The sequence below is a fragment of the Balearica regulorum genome, chromosome 1 (genome assembly GCF_011004875.1).
Source record: "Balearica regulorum gibbericeps isolate bBalReg1 chromosome 1, bBalReg1.pri, whole genome shotgun sequence".
NCBI lineage: Eukaryota > Metazoa > Chordata > Aves > Gruiformes > Gruidae > Balearica > Balearica regulorum.
In genome coordinates, this window is record NC_046184.1 from 94,405,982 (window position 1) to 94,425,578 (window position 19,597).

General features: G+C 45.3%; 1 protein-coding gene across 2 annotated transcripts in view; it reads left to right on the plus strand.

Moving 5' to 3' along the window:
• NXPE3 (neurexophilin and PC-esterase domain family member 3) overlaps window positions 1–13,537 on the plus strand; it is a 33,449-nt gene extending 19,912 nt beyond the window's left edge. For both annotated transcript variants that reach the window (XM_075767101.1, XM_075767109.1), the window contains 2 exons: window positions 7,686–7,892; window positions 8,823–13,537. In XM_075767101.1, the coding sequence (XP_075623216.1) occupies window positions 7,686–7,892; window positions 8,823–9,373 (758 nt within the window). In that variant the 3' untranslated portion in view covers window positions 9,374–13,537. The remainder of the gene's footprint in view (window positions 1–7,685; window positions 7,893–8,822) is intronic.
• The last annotated feature ends 6,060 nt before the right edge of the window (window positions 13,538–19,597 follow it).

Below are 19,597 nucleotides of genomic sequence, written 5' to 3' on the forward strand. Positions count from 1 at the left end.
TAAATGTAGATCAAGTTGATTTAAAAAACTTTATTTTTCTGAAATATAAGCTTTTATTTCTATTGGTTTGTAGCTATTCAGATTGGAGCTTTTACTCTCTTCTATAAAATCCAAAAGTAATAGTTTTCTGAATTCAGGAGCAAAAACTGGTATGATACTATACACAGATTTGAAATGTTGATGTTCTAGTGTGAGGCACCAAAAAGTTGTTCTAGTACCATTTTTATATATATAAAAAAATATGTGTAGTGTAAGCATCAATTCTAAAGGTAAAAAATGGAAATGTTTTTACATCAACACTTAAGAAACAAATGATCTGAAGTTATGAATTCATATTATGAATTAGTCTTTAATTATATGACCGTATGAAGAGGGTTTTTTTCCTTTTCTTTTAGGATTCCTGTTTCATACGTATTAGATGAGTCAACATTACTAGTTGGGTTTTTATTCTCTTCCTTCATTGTCCCTGTTGTCTGATTTAAAGAATCATCCAAAGATAAAATTTTCTAGTGGCTTTTTTTCTGTGGTACTCATGATTATAGTCTTTGTATTATTGTCATGGTTTAACCTGGCAGGTAGCTAAAACAACCACACATCTGTTTGCTCACTCCCCTCCCTCCCCAGTGGGAGGGGAGAGAGAATTGAAAAGGAAAAAAAAAAAAGGTAAAACTCGTGGATTGAGATAAAGACAGTTTAACAGGACAGAAAAGGAAGTTAATAATAATGATAAAAGAATATACAAAACAAGTGATGCACAGCACAATTGCTCACCACCCAAAGCCAATGCTCAGCTAGTTCCTGAGCTGCGCCACCTCCTGGCCCACCCCCCCACCCCCCCCCCAGTTATATACGGAGCATGGCGTCATATGGTATGGAATATCCCTTTGGCCAGTTTGGGTCAGCTGTCCTGGCTGTGTCCCCTCCCAGCTTCTTGTGCACCCCCAGCCTTCTTGTTGGCAGGGCAGTATGAGAAGCTGAAAAGTCCTTGACTGCTTGGCAACAACTAGAGTATCAGTGTGTTACCAACGTTATTCTCACCCTAAATCCAAACCACAGCACTACACCAGCTGCTAGGAAGAAAATTAACTCTATCCCAGCATAAACCAGGACAGTATCCACCTCTTACTCTATACCATCTACGTCATGCCCGGGTCCCACACCTTGCAATACATTGCAATTAATCACCACCACTTTTCCTGTCTTTTGTTATATACACACAGAATATCATTCCCTTAGTCAATGGACCACTGCTGTGAAATGTCTGTAAAACGGTCATAAAGGTCCACAAAACATCCATTGGGTTCCTTTAGTCCATGACTTTGGGCTCCATCTGTTGTAACAGTCTCTCAGGGTGGGGGAGATGCTATGTGGTGTATTGTTGCATGCTGCATCTGGAGCTTGTAGATGATGTATCTGACGTGGCCCTTGCTCACACTCTACAGGTCAAAGATGTCAATTTTGAGGAAGTTGCTGGGCGCCAGTTGCTGAAGCTAGTTCTGGTTTCATGATTGCTGCATTTTGCTCGGTTTCATCGAGGCTCATTCTTCATTAATATGGGTGATTCTTACTGTAATACTGTTGTTATGGCATATAGCAATCAAACTAGTGATGACATGCATTATTATGTAGCAATTAACATCATACAATTTAAATCTGACTATTCTCACTCAAAATCAAATCCCCTTGAGGTATATATGGGACTGCCTCATCCTTTCGCATCACCCACCAAGTGCATCCAGGCCCTTGAGCAAAAGCAATCCTGCGGATGGGTTTACTTTTGCATGAAGCATGAGTAACCCAGACTGGCTTCATGTGCACTGTGGGGACATTATCCGTTCCTACAGTATGTAAAAGTTGTGATTGGGCAGGGCCAGCTCAATTGGCAGACCCCCTGGTGTTAACTAGCCAGGTGGCCTTTGCTAAATGTGTATCCCAATGCTTGAGGGTCCCACCACCCATTGCTCTCAGTGTAGTCTTTAGCAGTCCATTGTATCGTTCGATTTTCCTGGAGGCTGGTGCATGACAGGTCATGTGATACACCACTCCATGCCATGCTCTTTGACCCAAGTGTCTATGAGGTCCTCCACATCACAGAGGCTTTAACCACATGGCTTGCTTGGTTGCAGCGCATCTTTCACATTCATGGATAACCTGTGCGATAGTGTCCATGGTGAAGTCCACCCCTCGATCACGAGTCCATTTGTATGTTGCATCCCTTCCTTGATGGCCTCATGTGTCATGGGCCCAGCGAGCTATAAATAAATCACCCTTATGTTGCCAGTCCAGATCCACCTGAGCCACTTCAATCTGAGCAACCTGATGGTTGCTTTGAATGTTCCTCAGTGGCCCGACTCTTGGGGACGTGAGCACCTACGTGACGTCCTTTTACAACCAGCTTCTCTAGCCGGGCAGCAGTATCGTGCCACACTGGGGCAGCCCGGATGGGTTTGCCTCTGCGCTGCCAGTTGCTCTGCTGCCATTGCTGTAACCACCACCCACAGGACATTGGCCACCGTCCATCTCTGTCAGTACAGAGACAGAGCATCAGCCGCATTTCTCGTTCAGCAATGTCTAAAGCCAGCTGGATGGCTTTCACCTCTGCAAACTGGCTCGATTCACCTTCTCCTTCAGCAGCTTCTGCGACTTGTCATGCAGGACTCCATAGGGCAGCCTTCCACCTCTGGTGCTTTCCCACGATGCGACAGGACCCGTCAGTGAACGGGGCATATGACTTCTCATTTCCTGGCAGTTTCTTATGTGGTGGGGCCTCTTCAGCAGGTGTCACCTCCTCCTCTGGCATCATTCTGAAATCTTTGCCTTCTGGCCAGTCTGTGATCACTTCCAAGATTCCTGGATGACCGGGGTCTCCTATTGGAGCCTGCTGCATGATCAGTATGACCCGCTTACTCCACGTAGCATCCATTGTGTGGTGTGTAGAGGGGACCCTCCCTTTGAACCTCCAGCCCAGCACCGGCAGTTGGGGTGCCAGGAGGAGCTGTGCTTCAGCACCAATCACTTCCAAAGCAGCTCGAACCCCTTCACGTGCTGCCAATATCTCTTTTTCAGTTGGAGTGCAATGACCTTCAGATACTCTATATCCCCTACTCCAAAACCCCAGGCATCACCTTGAATCTCTCCAGGCACTTTCTGCCAGAGGCTCCGTGTGGTGCCGTTATCCCTGGCTGTGGTGTAGAGCACGGTCTTTACATCTGCTCCTGCCCGGACTGGCCCAAGGGCTACTGCATGAACTCTTTCCTGTTTAATTTGTTCAAAGTCTCGTTGTTGCTCAGGGCCATGTTTGAAATTATTCTTCTTCCTGGTGACCTGATAGAGAGGGCTTACAATCAGACTTTAACCTGGAACATGCATTCCCCAAAAACCTGCAACACCTAAGAAAGCTTGTGTTTCCTTTTTGCGAGTCGGTGGAGACAGGGCTGCTATTTTGTTGATCACATCAGATCCATTGGGATCTGATGACACCCGTCTTGCCATTTTATTCCTAAAATCTGAGTCTCCTGTGCAGGTCCCTTGACCTTACTTAGATTTGTGGCAAAACCGGCTTTCAGAAGGATTTGGACTATTTTCTTCCCTTTCTCAGAAACAACTTCTGCTGTCTTGCCCCATATAACGATGTCATCAATGTATTGCACATGCTCCAGAGCTTCACCCTGTTCCAGTGCGGATCAGTCCATGGCAAATGGTGGGGCTGTTTCCGCCCCTGGGGCAGTCGATTCCAGGCGTACTGGATGCCCCTCCAAGTGAAAGCAAACTGTGGCCTGCGCTCTGCCACCGAAGGGATTGAGAAAAATGCATTCACGATATCAATTGTGGCATAGCGCTTGGCTGCCTTTGACTCCAGCTCGTATTGAAGTTCTAGCATGTCCGGCATGGCAGCGCTCAGCGGTGGCATGACTTCATTCAGGCCACGACAGTCTACCGTCAGTCTCCACTCCCCATTCCGCACTGGCCACAGGGGAGTGTTAAAGGGTGAGCGGGTTCTGCTAATCACTCCCTGGCTCTCCAGCTGACGAATCAGCTTATGGATGGGAGTTGGGGAGTCTCGGTTGGTGTGATATTGCCGCCGGTGCACCCTCGGGGTAGCGATTGGCACCTGTTGTTCTTGGACCCTCAGTAACCCCACACCAGAAGGGTCCTCTGAGAGACTGGGCAAGGTAGACAGCTGTTCAGTTTCCTCTGTCTCCAAGGCAGCTATGCCAAGAGCCCACCGGTACCTTTTGGGTCCCTGAAATAGCCTCTCTGGAGGCAGTCTGTGCCCGGGATGCAGGGAGCCTCTGGGCCAGTCACTTTGCAGGCCCAGTGACTGGGCCTTTTGCCACTCATTCCCAGTTAGACTCACTTTGGCCTCCAGTACAGTCAGCTGTTGGGATGCCCCTGTCACTCCAGAGATACAGGTGGGTTCTGCCCCTTCATGGCTGGATGGCATTAGGGTACACTGTGCAGCGGTGTCCACTAGAGCCTTACACTCCTGTGGATCTGACGTGCCAGGCCATTGAATGCACACAGTCCTGGTTGTCCCTTTCCTCTGCCTGACAAGAGTTGCCTCCAGAGGCTGAGGGCTTGTGTCTTTTTCCCAATCGCCCTTGTCAATGCCCCCCCTTCCCTGGACAGAGATCCCAGCTGCTTGGCTTCCCTGCCCTCTAATTCCAGGCTACTGGCCCCATTATCCCAGCATTGGAGCAGCCAGATGACAATGTGCTCGCCTGGACGGCGGCTGAAATCGTTTCTCATGTCTCGCAGCTCACTCAGGGACAGGGATCGGGTGATTACCTCTGGTTCTGCCTCCTCCTCCTGTTCTTGTGATGGTCCTGGTTCATCGTCATCCCCTACTAAGGGAACTGATTTTTCTGTGTATTTCTTCTTGTGTTTAGGGGTGACTGATAGTGGCATGGGTGGGTTCTCTGGTTCAGCTGCAGTGCCTGTTGCTGGGGTTGGAATGTCTGCAGTGCTTGTCATTTTGTCCTCAGATCCAGAGACCTTCTTTTCCCTCTGAGGGTACTGAATAGTGTTGAACAGAGCTCGGTAGGCATGGGCCAGGCCCCAGCACATTGCAGTGATTTGTGTCTCTCTAGAACTGCCAGGGTGACAGTATACTTCTTCCAAATATTCTATTAGCTTTTCAGGATTCTGCACTTGTTCAGGGGTGAAGTTCCAAAGCAGTGGAGATGCCTACTGTCCTAGGCATTTGCCCATGCTATCCCACATACCCTGCCACTCAGAACTATCCAGCCTCGGGGCAGATCTCTGGGCGATATTTTTAAATAGTTGTTTAACCCTAAACAAGACTTGAAACACATTCGGGGGAAACAGCAATAGCAGCGTGCTGGTCTGAACATCCTAAGGATATTCAACATTCTCAAGAGCTGTTGTAACCAGCCTGAAGGAAAAAGGGGAGGTGAAGCTGAAAGTATTTCCACAGTCTCCCCTGTAGATTTGTTCTCTGGGGAAAAAAAAGGTAGAGAGTGTGATTATTAATAATTCCCAGGAGATGGCGCCCGAGGTACAGAAATGACAGCAATGCTGACTACACAGACCAAATCATTCTTATGGTCAATAACGTTATCATAAGCGAGTAGGACATAGTGCAGCAAAAGGAAAGTTCTAATCTAGCTCCCAGAGGTGATAAACAGCACCGTAGGGAATACATAACGCATGTAAAGAATTACTTTACACAACCATACAAACAAATAATACAACATTGTGACCAGTGACTATTAAACTAATATAACGAATGCTTACAAGGAATTTGTTTTAACATGCTCTGGTCAGATCTGTCATTATCTCAACCCTTTGTGCCCCATGGTGGGTGCCAAAAGGTCTGTCGGGGTTTAACCAAGCTGGCAGCTAAACCAACCACACAGCTATTCGCTCACTCCCCCTCACCCCAGTGGGATGGGGGAAGAGAATCGAAAAGAAAAAAAAAAAAAGGTAAAACTCATGGGCTGAGATAAAGACAGTTTAACAGGACAGAAAAGGAAGTTAATAATAATGATAAAAGAATATACAAAACAAGTGATGCACAGCACAATTGCTCACCACCCAAAGCCAATGCTCAGCTAGTTCCTGAGCTGCACCACCTCCTGGCCCACCCCCCCACCCCCCCCAGTTATATACGGAGCATGGCGTCATATGGTATGGAATATCCCTTTGGCCAGTTTGGGTCAGCTGTCCTGGCTGTGTCCCCTCCCAGCTTCTTGGGCACCCCCAGCCTTCTTGTTGGCAGGGCAGTATGAGAAGCTGAAAAGTCCTTGACTGCTTGGCAACAACTAGAGTATCAGTGTGTTACCAACGTTATTCTCACCCTAAATCCAAACCACAGCACTACACCAGCTGCTAGGAAGAAAATTAACTCGATCTCAGTCGAAACCAGGACAGTTATACAAACATAATAGTAGTTTGCTTTTTACAGTGTCCCTGTGAGGTCTAAGGAGGTTAAGATCTACTAATACAAGACATAGAGAATATTGTATAGAAACAGTGAGACCAAAAATGCCTGTTAGGAATGGGTGTTTATAGATGCTTATAGTCTGATTTTTTTGAGTGTTTAGAGTTTGGCTATACCTGTGTTATAATGAAGCATCTACCAGAGGATGCTTCTGGGCCCTGGAATTCCACTGCCTGTACTTTTACATAGTTAGAATGGTCCCTGACATGATTTTGGCCATGGCAATGTGTGCTTTTGCAAACAGCTGCAAGTTAGGATAGGGCAGGGGCTGTTCTTAACAGGTAGTCTCCACGCCAAGGTCAGTAAAAGTGTTTAAACAGCTGGATGTGTCTGCACCACGCAGCTGGTGTTTGTGTCAGGGAGCAGCTCCGTGCTTGTTTAGTTTAGGTGTTTGAATATGCATGTGGTAAAGGAGGAACCTGTAACGACCTCACGGAAGTTCAACGTCCTAGTATCACACCGGATACTAAGAGAAATATGGCAACATTTGACTGACATAACCATGAGATGGCAGCTTCTCTTCCTGTAATCGCTGGACCTTGCTTGCAAGGTATCATCCAACTTCTGCAAGTGAAATGGGCATCCTACAGGACAGAGCTCTCCTGGTGTAGTCCAGTTACTCCTCAGGGGGCCACCTATCCCAGGCAGTAAAAGGGGAAAGGGGCTACATGGCAGAGAGAAAGAATGAAATCCGTGGAATTAGAGAGTCTCATAATTCATACGTGCAAAGGGCACAGACAATAGAGGGGAGCAGTGCGCTTTGGCACAGGGGCTGCAGGTGTCCCCAGCCAAGGGACGGTGGGGCTGGGCGTTCTGGCACCTGGCCCAGGCTGGGAGAAGAAGGTGCTCTGCTGATCCTTCTGCCTGTGCTCTTCTGTACCCTTTGCAAGCATCCACGATTGAGCACTTCAGTGTGAAAGTGTGAAAGATGTCAGACACTTACTATTTTTGACTTATCATCAGAGATACCATTTAATTTAAACCAAGTTAAACTGTAATTGTTCAACTAACTCTGTCAGTAATTGCAGGTTTTGCTGCAGAAATAGGGGGTGAAATACTTGAGCTTACAGAAGTGTGACGCATCGAGCTTTTTAATCTACACAGTACATCATACTCTTTGGCTTTAAACTAGGGAAGATCATCCATCACTGGCTATGCGTCCACAAAGGCTATGGTGGCTAATTTTGTTGTATGTTAATTTCAAAGAATTTTTCTCTTCCAGATTCCAGCAGTATGGACAAAGCTGAAGATCCCACAGTTTCTCCTTCTGGTTTTTATTATGAAGACCAGTGGAGGTCCAGAACACACTGGATCCATCATTTTAACAATTCAGATGATATAACCAAGTGCTTACAAGGAAAAGTAATCCACTTGTTTGGCGACTCTACAATAAGGCAGTGGTTTGAATATCTGACAGCATTTGTTCCAGGTTATTTTTTTTTAATTTAGTTTTGTCCTTAAAGACCTATGCAAAGCCTTATTTCTTGCATCTCAGATACAGAGTCAATCTTACTGAATGACAATGACAAAACAAAGGAAAGAGGAAAGTTAAAACATCATCACAAGTTCTGGCAGAAAGGCAGTTAGTCAAATGCTTGGGCAGACACGGGAAATATGTAGGCCTTGGAAATGGGGCCACAAGGTGTCTGCGAAGTTGCCCTTGTAAAACTTTTCACCAATGAGGACCGATGCTGTGGCTGTGAGTTAAGGTGGCCACCTGGGGGGCATGGCAGAAGTCAGTTAGGGTGCCTGCATAAGGCCTTGTAGCATCCCAGTCACACCAGTGACTTTGGAATGAAGTAGCAAATTACTTCCATTACTGTAGATTGGGCTTGGGGCCTTTCTTGTATTTCCCTTATTTTAAATTAAATAACAGAATTTCGGTAGCCAATTAGATATTCCTCCCTCACCCCTTAGCCCCAAAGCAGTTAAGTTGTGTTGGAGCACAGACTTTGAGGCTCCTTAATGCCTACAAGTTGAAGTCATCTTTAAATTTAATGGAGTCCTAAAGTTGCCAGAAGGGTTCCCATGAGCACTGGATTCATAGGGCAACAATGACTGAAGGAGTCTATTTGGAAAATGTCTTTTTTATGAGAGAGAGAAGAAAATAGTTTGGGAAACTTGGAAAAGGCATTGACAGCCTTAGAAGCTGAAGTGTGCTGTCCTGCAAATTTCAATAGCCAGAAACTCCACTCTGAAATATGCAGCTAGCACGTGTATGACATTCATCTTCTGTTTCATTTTAGAGTTCTTAGAATTATGTTCAGATTTCCTTATCTCCTGCTATTTTTGCCCTGTGGTCCTAGCATCTTGTTGATCTTATGCCATCTCTCACTAATGCTTATTCTTGGGTTTTCAGATCTAGTGGAATTTAACCTGGGGAGTCCTAAGAACGTGGGCCCTTTCATGTCTGTGGATCTGAAGCACAGTATCCTACTGAAGTTCCGCTGTCACGGGCCACCCATTCGCTTTTCAACAGTCTTTAGCAGTGAACTGCGCTACATTGCCAACGAACTGAATGGCATAGTGGGTGGGAGAAACACGGTGATAGCTATCACTATATGGTCCCACTTCAGCACTTTCCCTGTGGAAGTGTATATCCGGCGGCTGAGGAACATTCGGAGATCAATTATTCAACTGCTGGATCGCAGCCCCAAGACTTTAATCGTCATCAGAACCGCTAACGTTCAGGAGCTTGGACCAGAAGTGAGCCTCTTTAACAGTGACTGGTATTCCTTTCAGCTTGATTCTGTCATGAGGAAAATGTTCTCAGGAATTGCTGTGCACTTTGTGGATGCTTGGGAGATGTCTCTGGCTCATTACTTGCCACATAACTTGCACCCAAAAGAAGTCATTGTTAAGAATCAAATAGATGCATTTTTATCTTATGTGTGCCCTCTGCAAACTTAGCAGAAGTGGGTATCCCTATGTCATCTTTTGCTATAGCTGAAGTAAAGTTGCTCTTTGCCAGAGCTATCGAATTATGTCGGATGGTATGGAAGAACTCTGGTTATTGTACTTGCATGCAGTACAGGCGGGGTGGCCTTAACTCTGGGTAGCTGTGAAGGGTGGTAAAGAGGAGTTGACTGTTCTTCCTGCAAGGTTGGTTCCTTTCAACCTTATCAGTCATATCCAAGATTATTAGAGAGCACCTTAAATTAAATTGACAGGATTCAGTGAGAAATTATGTGGGTTATTAGCTTTACTAGTTGTCTGCACCGTATGCTTGATTTAATCCATATGATACTGATTCTGTTGCCAGGGTCTTGCTGCTCAGAACTGTGTGTGAAACCTGGGAAGGATTTTGGGAGGGGTCTTTCCCTCAGTGTTCTGGAGTTTGAGGGACATCCCCTCCAGTTGTACCTCAGGAAGCACAGTGTCTGTTCTTGTTTCAAAGTCCTGATTGGCAACATGAAGGGAGTGTACCAAAATCACTAATATCAATCAAGGAAGCACAATCAAAGTATCTGTAGTAATAAGTTTTCAAGAATTTGCTGAAATTTAATAGAGCACACTAGTTAGGCACCCTTGGTGTTTACAGATGGCTGCTAAATAATGCAAATAGCCAGTATTTTAGTTTGGTTTCCTGTACTACTGAATCTCTTCTGAGCTTTGATACACTGTCTACTTCTTCATTTATCTGTAATGAAGAAACGTGTATATTATGACCTCAGTGAAGACATTGTCTCAGGCAGTTTCTGCAAGTTCAAGTTGCAGGCTCGCCTACTTGAAGCTTGAAGCATTTACAACTTAAAAGTGTTTCCCTTCCCTGTAAGACAAAGCTATTCCGTTATGCTCCTGCAAAGCTGAACTTCTGATGATTACTCTCGTACATCATTTATACGTTGTGCCTGCATGGAGAAGCCAAGTGACCTGAATGCACTTGACGATGTTTGGCAATGGGTAACAGTAACGGGTACTCACTGGTGTCAACGCCATGCGATGATGCCCCTTCTGTGTTTGGCAGTTTTCTCATTTATTCATGAGCTTCACTGCTGCCAGTATGAAAGGCCAAAAAACCCGCATCCAAAAGCCAAACACACAGAGGGTTGCCCTTCATACAGATGCTTGGTAAGTATTTGCGGTTTTGCTGATGTGAAAGCTGGTGGCTCTTGGGCCTTTTGGCGTGGCGTTTGCCACTGCTAATTTGACTGAGCCTGTCTATAGTTTTAACGAGTAGCGTTTTGTAAAGAAGGTTTTGATTAAATTCTACCCCCAAATGAAACAGCAGAGAAGTGTTCCATGTTTCTGGTCCCACTCAGGCCAGATGTCGTCTTTATCAGCGGCCTCACTGAGAAAGGACATGAGGAACATGCACCAGGGGAGGTTTAGATTGGATATTAGGAAAAAGTTCTTCACCGAAAGGGTTGTCAAGCAATGGAACAGGCTGTCCAGGGAAGTGGTTGAGTCACCATCTCTGGGGATATTTAAGAAACATGTAGACGTGGCACTTAGGGACATGGTTTAATGGTGGACTTGGCAGTGCTAGGTTAACGGTTAGACTTGATGATCCTAAAGGTCTTTTCCAACCAAAACAATTCTCTGATTCTATTTCTCAAAACAGTAGTGGAGTGCTTCTGAAGCAGCTCATCATGCTTAAGTAGAATATGAAAGTTGAGTCTTTGTGAGCTAACTGAGAAGATTAGTAAGGCAAATTGGTAGGTTGCAGAGAGTGGAATAGTTGAAATGTCTTCGTATTAGAAATGTTTTACTCTTTGCCAGGTTTGCTGCTATGTTAGGAAGATTGTACTCTTACTGCTGGAGCCCCAAGAGAGCTAATGCTGCCAGCTACAGGAACAGTATTTTTGTTTTGTTCATTTTAAAAGACAACTGAGAACTGTTTTAAAAACACGTAAATGCTTTTAGCATGTAAAAGTTGTCAGTAGCATCCATCTATACACATACCAATTTTAAAATGTTTTAAAATGACTGGAGGAGTGGCATACACTGGAATAGCATTTATTTATTTGAAATCAGAATTAAGGAGGTGCAATTTGCCGGTTCCTATCGACAACTGTCTCACATAGTATCTGTCCATACATTAGCTTTAGGTAACTATTTCTTACTTTAATATGTTAATGGCAACTTATTCTCTGCTAAAAAGAGACCAGACCAATTCAGGTCTGGGAAAGTAAACCACCACAATGTAAAATGACCTTTCATCTTTTCCAGGTATGCTTTTTTTTTAAATAGGTAGAGTATAAGGCTTTCATCCTGAATAACAAATCTATCCAAATAATGTTAATGAAAATAAGACTTCAAACTTTTACTTTGAAGGAAACTACTTAATTTGTGGACTAACCATTTGGTTTTCCTCATAAAGCCATACCATGTGTGAAAGTGTTGTGGTGGCATGTTTCTTCTCCAAATGTTGTAGTGCTCACCACTGCCCTTTCTTCCACAGCAACTTTATATCGCTTTTAGCAGCCAAGAACAAATAGAGAAAAGCGTATTTTTTTGGAATGTTTGGACAATTGAGGGAAAGAGAACAAGACTGCTATTAGCAAAGGTGTTTAATAACGTTCTAGTAGAACGTCTCCCTTTTAGATTAATTAGATTAATTTTTTAATAACAGATTAACTAACTTTTAGGCAATGAACTTGAGGGAAATTGCGCGTTGATTTGGAATGAGGACCAATATTTCATTTCTTTGGGCTCTGGAATAGACAGGGAGGAGAAAGGGAGAAACTGAGGATTTACTCATGTTTTAAGATGAAGTGTGGGGACACTATGTTTTTATATGTCATTCAGTTGAACTATAAATGCTTTTTCATTTCTAGTCTCGTCTTGTTACCAGTTGCAGCAGTTGTGTATGTACTGTAAATGGAAACATAGAAGCAATAAAATATTTTTAATTTGGTTTCTTTAAACCTGTAAGCCTCTAAATGTATTTTAATAAGGACTTAGGTTAAGAAGTTGGTTATTTTTCGAGTTACTTAACATGAAACAGGACTGGAAAGGAATTTCTCAGTTATCAGTTAAGTATCTTCCTTTACATGTAGAGATTTATTTCATGAGATTTTTCAAAGCCCTGTCTTCCTTTTTCTATTTTCTTCACTTGAAGGGAAGAAATTATATTCTTTTTGATACTTTCATTCTCGTTCTGAGTCTTTTAATTGTTAATCTTTCAATACAGATATTTTTTTCCTTTTTAATTTCTTTATTCAAAATCTAGCTCACTCAAATCCCAGTGAAGACTGTATTTTTATGGTGTTCATCAGAAGATTTCAGAGCAGTTTATTTATAAAATAAGTAAACTCCATTTTACATATTAGACTGATACATGGTGATTTTCTGCACCTGATATTTTGAGAATCTTGTGTCTCATATGTATCATGCTAGGCTGATTTCTTCATTCTAGAAATTTAGTAGAAATGTTAGCTGAAATGTTGATGAAAAGAGAGAATAAAAAGCAGAAGTTTTTCCTTTTTTCAAGTTTTCAGTTGCTTCCAATTTCATCTGCTATGCAGCCCTATTGCAGCTCGGCTTTACGAGATTCAAATCATCATTCTTTATTGCTTTACTTGTTAGAGGTAAGCATTTAAAAACGGCAACTTTGCTTACGACTGTAAGGGTCTGCACGACATTTAATGTACTACATGTGACAATTCCATGTATGCATTACAAAAACAAAGATTTGAAGTTGTCTCCTGGGAAGGGTTGAGGGTGCTGGTGTTTTGCTTTGTTTTTGTTGCAGAAGTGTGGGTTAAAATATTGTTCCATTCATGACAGTTCAAGTAACAGCAAAAAACTTCCATCACAAAAGTGTATTTAATTTATAAAGCACTTGCTCAGTCCGGATCACTTCATGCTTAGGTTCTACTCATATATATTTCGACTATTTGGAAGACTCTTGTTATCTGTTGGTAGAAGCGAAGGACTCCGTATCTCTGTGTTAGAGAAAGAACTTGTTTTCAAAGAGGGTTTTTTCCTATTACACGTATATCATTGAAATGCTTACAATACAAAGAAGGCTCTAATGTCTTTTATTTCCTGTGATCAGAAAAACAATTTAAATAGCCAAACAGCTCAAAGAATAAAAAGTTCCTAATAAAGAGGGCAAGTTTAAGTAAACTGTTTCATCTGATTTTAGTCTCAATTTATTGTTTGCCATAACCCCACATACTTCATGTTTTTGTAGTTGTGTAGTAGTTCCCTTAGTTTTACCTATTATGGTTTTGTGCTGTGTGTTGAGTAGAAGTTTCATGCTATGGTTTATAGCTTAAAATCTCTTTTAAAAGTTTTTTTTCTGATAATGTGTATTTGGAGGGGAGCGATCTGTGCAAGCAGCACGAGCCTGACGTGAGATCTAGCACTGCAGCACACTGATGTTTCCTGTTGTCAGTGTATCAGATGTGACACATAATAAAAGCTTGTACAGAATCCAGGCTTCCTTCTTTGGCGGCTTTTGCAACCCAGCAAGCCAACAGGATTCTGTAAGCTACTTCATTTAAAAAAGCAGTGTGAAGAACAGAGGAGATGGCAATGTGGTCATTGCTTCTCTAGCTTATAAACAGTTTTTACTTTAAGTAATGGAAGAAAAATCAAGGCGAGATCTGTCCTGTAAGTCAGTCAGTGCGTTCGAGGGCCGTGGGGCATCCTGCACTGCCCCGCTGCCATGGGAGCCCAAGAGCCGTGTTGGCAGGGCCGTGGCGGGCAGGAGAGAGTGGCTGCATGGCACAGACTGGGGAGCCTCCGGGGTGGCTGGAGAGCCAGCGTGGAGGAGTTGGGGGATGGCTACAGGGTTGTCTCGGCGTTAGTTTGCAGCCAGGATTCATAGCTGGAAAAGAAGTAAGCAGGATGCATTGCCCCGTTTGCTGATTTCCTACCCCTATAGCCAAAAATAGCCTTTTCGACTGGGAAAAATCCCTGAACTACCAATTCCTGGAAACTAGAAGAGAGTACACTGAGGCAGCATGGCTAAGTGTTTGCTCTGTTTCTCTGCTCCCCCTCTCATTTGATGGTGACTGCTGAAGGAGGCAGGGTAGGGGGCAGTGGCCGGTGGAGTGATCTAGGGTGCTGCTCTTAAGTTCCTCCAAAACAAAGAGCTGGTTCCCGCCCCAGCCTGCTCTCGCCGATGCCACCCAACAGCCACTACCTAACAGGGCGAAGGCAAAGTACCTTATTCCCAGCATTTTGCTCTGGAAACTCAAAGTGAAGTGTACTGCCATCATGTGCCACCTATGTCAGCCTTCGCTTAGCCAAAACTGGAGGAGAAAGGCTGCAAAGGATGAGCTGCTCTTCAGTGGGGTGTGAGGTCAGGCCCCAGGCATGCTTAGAGGGGAAATGGGAGTGAGGGATAGGAAGGAGACGGGGAGCAAAAAGGGTAGGGTGGGACGGAAGGAAGGACAGCGTTTAAAGAGAGGAAGAAGGTTGGGAATTTGCTCATGTGGAGGTTTCCAAAGGCAATATCAATTCTGTGGGACAGAGTCACTCCTCTGATACAGCAGACCGATACATGCGTACACGTATTTCTCCAAATGTGTCAAAAAAGGAGCAGTTCTTCCCACCCAGGCTGCTCACCCATCTCTTCTTCTACTCCCTCCGGACAGCAAGGTCACAGCAATCATATGTTAGGTACTGTTCCAAACATTCTGCTTAACGTTGGTTTGAACCCATGTATATTGGGTTTTCACATGTGTGTAGATGTGACAGATATCATAGGTGGGGAACTTTTTAAAACAAAACCAAAGCATTTATAACCAGAATGAGGAGTGCACAGGCAGCCTTTCATCGTATGTTGTGTGCTCTTCAGAGCCTGTGGTGAGTCAGGGAAGACGTGTAACTCTCCTGAGATGGCACAGGTGCTTGGCAGGGAAGGGGCTTGAGCATCATACCACCACACAGAGGGATGGGAGGCTCACCGGGGCTGGCAAAGAGCCGAGACCACGTGGCTTCTGATCTGGTTGGAATGGGGCTTGTCACCTGGATCTGAACTCTCACATAAGGTAACGTAGCTCATATCTGGGCAGTGACTCCCAAATCATAGAATCATAGAATGGTTTGGGTTGGAAGGGACCTTAAAGATCATCTAGTTCCAACCCCCCTGCTGTGGGCAGGGATACCCTGCACTAGACCATGTTGCCCAAAGCCTCATCCAACCTGGCCTTGAACACTTCCAGGGATGGGGCAGCCACAACCTCTCTGGGCAACCTGTTCCAGTGCCTCACCACCCCCCCACAGTGAAGAATTTCTTTCTAACATCTAATCTAAATCAACCCTCCTTCAGCTTAAACCCATTACCCCTTGTCCTGTCACTACACTCCCTCATAAACAGTCCCTCTCCAGCTTTCCTGTAGGTCCCCTTTAGGTACTGGAAGGCTGCTATAAGGTCTCCCTGGAGCCTTCTCTTCTCCAGGCTGAACAACCCCAACTCTCTCAGCCTGCCCTCATAGGAGAGGTGCTCCAGCCCTCTGATCAGCTTTGTGGCCCTCCTCTGGACTCACTCCAGCAGCTCCATGTCTCTCCTGTACTGGGGCCCCCAGAGCTGGACACAGTACTCCAGGTGGGGTCTCACCAGAGCGGAGTAGAGGGGCAGGATCACCTCCCTCGACCTGCTGGTCACACCTCTTTGGATGCAGCCCAGGACACGGTTGGCTTTCTGGGCTGCAGGCGCACACTGCCGGCTCATGTTGAGCTTCTCATCAATCAATACCCACAAGTCCTTCTCCTCAGGGCTGCTCTCAATCCATTCCTCGCCCAGCCTACAGTCTTGCTTGGGGTTGCACCGACCCACATGCAGGACCTTGCACTTGGCCTTGTTGAACTTCATGCGGTTCGCACGGGCCCACCTCTCCAGCCTGTCAAGGTCCCTCTGGATGGCATCCCTTCCCTCCAGCGTGTCGACCACACCACACAGCTTGGTGTGGCTGGCAAACTTGCTGAGGGTGCACTCGATCCAGCTGTCCATGTTGCCAACAAAGATGTTGAACAGTGCCGGTCCCAGCACCAACCCCTGAGGAACACCACTTGTTACCGTTCTCCACTTGGACTTCGAGCCATTGACCACAACTCTTTGAGTGTGACCATCCGGCCAAATCCTGTCCAAATTACTGTGTCCTCCTTCACTGTTGGTGTTACTAGCCTCTCGTGACCATATTCAATAGCCTTTTGGGGTGCAATAAACTGGTCTGCTCTGTGGGTCTGTCATGGTGAATTGCACTGTAGCTTCTCTGCCTGGAATGGGAGAGAGGGATTTTGTGGGAGGATGCTAGAGAATTAAGAGCATGTGAGTTATTTTGTATGAGCCCCAGACGCAGAGTAAGCACATCGCTAAACCCAAGTGAAAGTACAACATGCCCTCCCCCACATCCTGACTGTCAGCTGGCGTGGGCTTAGTAGATTAGTGAATTCTTAATGAATGTGGCCAGAAGAGGGCTTTGAGGCACTGAAAAACAGCCTGGGATGACTCTCAAATGAAGAACATAAGCCACAATATAATAGTCTTCATGGTGGTTTGTTTTCTAACTCCTGGGTAATTGTGTTTTGAAAACAAATGGCACAAACACCACTGGATGAAGCTCTTGGAGTTCATTTTCGAATGAAATTCAGTTGATGACATAGAAGTTGTAACGCTTAAATTGCCTTACGACTGTCCTTCAGAGGATGATTTTTTTCACCCTGAATATTCTCTTAAATCTGATTTTTTTCCCTAAGTCACAAAAGGATCCAGAGGAGTAAACTTTACTGGGATAGAACAGTCCATCTCAAGTCAAACCTTCTTCCTGCAACACATAAGATTTAGCAGACTCTGTGATCTGACAGCAAGCCCAGGCTATGGCAGTCAGTGTTCCCTGGTTCAGCCATCCGTTAAACATTTCGTCCTGCCCCTCTTCTTGCTCTTCTCTCCCTTCCCTGGCCAGCTCTGAAAATAGACAACTGCTTTTCACCTTTGGGCCCTCTGTATGGACCTGTTATTTTTTGGTTCAGCTTGATACGAGGCTCTCCCTTTTCACTCTAAATCTCTGCTGCACGTTGTTTGCGACGATCGGGACTAGCTACATGACAAGCTCTCTGCTGCGGCATGGCAGCCCGCTCTGAAAGCTGTCTCGCAAAAGAGCTTCCAGGTGGGACGTGCCCATTGGAGTTCAGCAGATGAGAGGCATGGCAAAAGTACCTGTGGTGAAAGAACCATGACAAATTCACAGGGTTTTGGTTTTTTTTTTTTTCCCCCTCTTGCCATCCTGTGCTCAGTTCTTTCCACTCCTTCCTACCCTCTGGTTTTCCCTGGGCTGGTGAGTCACGGTTTCCAGTCCTGCCTGCTGTCTTTCTCTGCCTGAATCGCTTCTCTCAGGGAATTGTCACTTGCCTCTGGCAAGGCAGCTATTTCTGTCTTTAGCTGTTTCTTCCTTCTGATGGTTTCTTCTCTTTCTGCTCCACCTTTACGATTGTTGCCCTGTGTATTTGTGTTATTATTATTTGCTTCTGCTGTGTCTGGGTTTTGCCTTTGCTTTGATAAGTAAAAATAGAAAAAAAATAGTTACTTTACAGAAAAAAGATACTGTCTTAAAAATCCAATGAAAAAAAAACCTTCAAGGTCTCCAGTAACAAGCAGATATTACAATTATTTTACATTGTTGTAAAATGTGTCCAATATATGTGTATCTTCTAATCCCAACAATTTAATATCCATTGTTTGAAATGCAGGTTCTCTACACAAATTTATTTCTGACCTCCTGATGTCCCCGTTCTTTTGTGCAACAAGTACTGCTACAATTAAGGCTGATAATGAGTGTCCCCCATGGCTTTAGGAGCTAGAGCACGTGAGCTGCCCTGATGCAAGAGGCAGGGAACCTGGGGAGAAAGAGATGGAGAAGCTGGATGAACTGAGTGGTGCTCCGGGTGCTGCTCCTTCCTCCCACGATATTGGACCATCCATCCCCCGCCTGGGGCTGCAGCTTCCCCTCTTTGCAAAGAGAGATCTTGGTACCTTCTGAAACCACCCAGAGGCCTCTCAGGTCCCCGACGGCAGCACGCTTTGCTCCCCAGCTGCTGCGGGAGAGAGCAGGGCAAGGGTCTGGCCGGGGCAATGCCCTGCCATGCATCAGACAAGGCTGAGGGCACCGTGGGCCGTCCGTTGGAGAGCAAACAAATACCAGCCCTGGCTGGAACAAACTGCCCTTATTTCAAAGAAAAATATTGAGCCCATCAAGATTATCAGTTGAACATGTTCCAGTGATATAATACATCTGCGAACAGGAAGATGGAGCCCACGCAGCGTTTCCTGCCTGCAGGGGGAAGGTTTCAAAATTATCACCTTTGGGAAGGAGAAGTTCTCTCCTACCTCCCTCCTGCAGCTTGCTGAGACAGGGCAAAGTCTGAGGGGGTTTTTTGTTTGGTTGGTTTGAACATCTACGTTCCAGTGCGAGAGGCACTGGGGATGCAACGGGCAGGGGACAAGTGGTTCAGTGCTTTTACCTTGTTGGTGCCAGCTGCCGGGAACTGTATGCGTTAACTGCGTTTGAGAAGGGGTAATGAAGGGCGTTGAAGCCAGGGCGTGTTTGCTCTGAGAAGATTTGGGTGTCCTGTCCTTACTTGCCATGTTTGATAAGCATGGCGAATCCTGACCTGTGCCGCTGCTGAAAGGAGAAGAGCAGGCAGCACGATTCAGATAGACCCGCTCACCTTTTAGGAAAATCCTGGAAAACTTCCTCCATGCTGAATGTTGTTGTATCTACTGGAGCAGGTGACTCTTACATGTGATACATCTGTGACAAAGGGGAGTACTTTTTTCCTGGGTGGTTTTTTTTTTTTTTTTTTTTTTACAGCCCCTCCATTTTAGCCAGGCTTCTGGCTCTATGGAGCTTTCCTGCTAAGTGAAACTCATTCATAACTCATGCATAACTAAGTCTCCGTGAAACTCATTCCGACGTTTCTGAGGGCAAAATCCCACTGAAATCCAGGCAGTCGCCAAGGAGAGGTGTTTGCCCTGCTCTACCTCCCAAAGGCTGGAGCTGGTTTTTTTTATCTGCGGGACACTGCATCTCTCTCGCTTCCTATACGACCGCTATGCAGGCACCTGCTTGTCCAGGTTACCCTGCAGTGCCAAGGCGGGGAAGGGCTACGAGACGCAGCGTGACTGCTCGCGGTCGTACAGGCAGCGGTGCGGGCGGGAGGTGGGCAAGGAGGAGAACC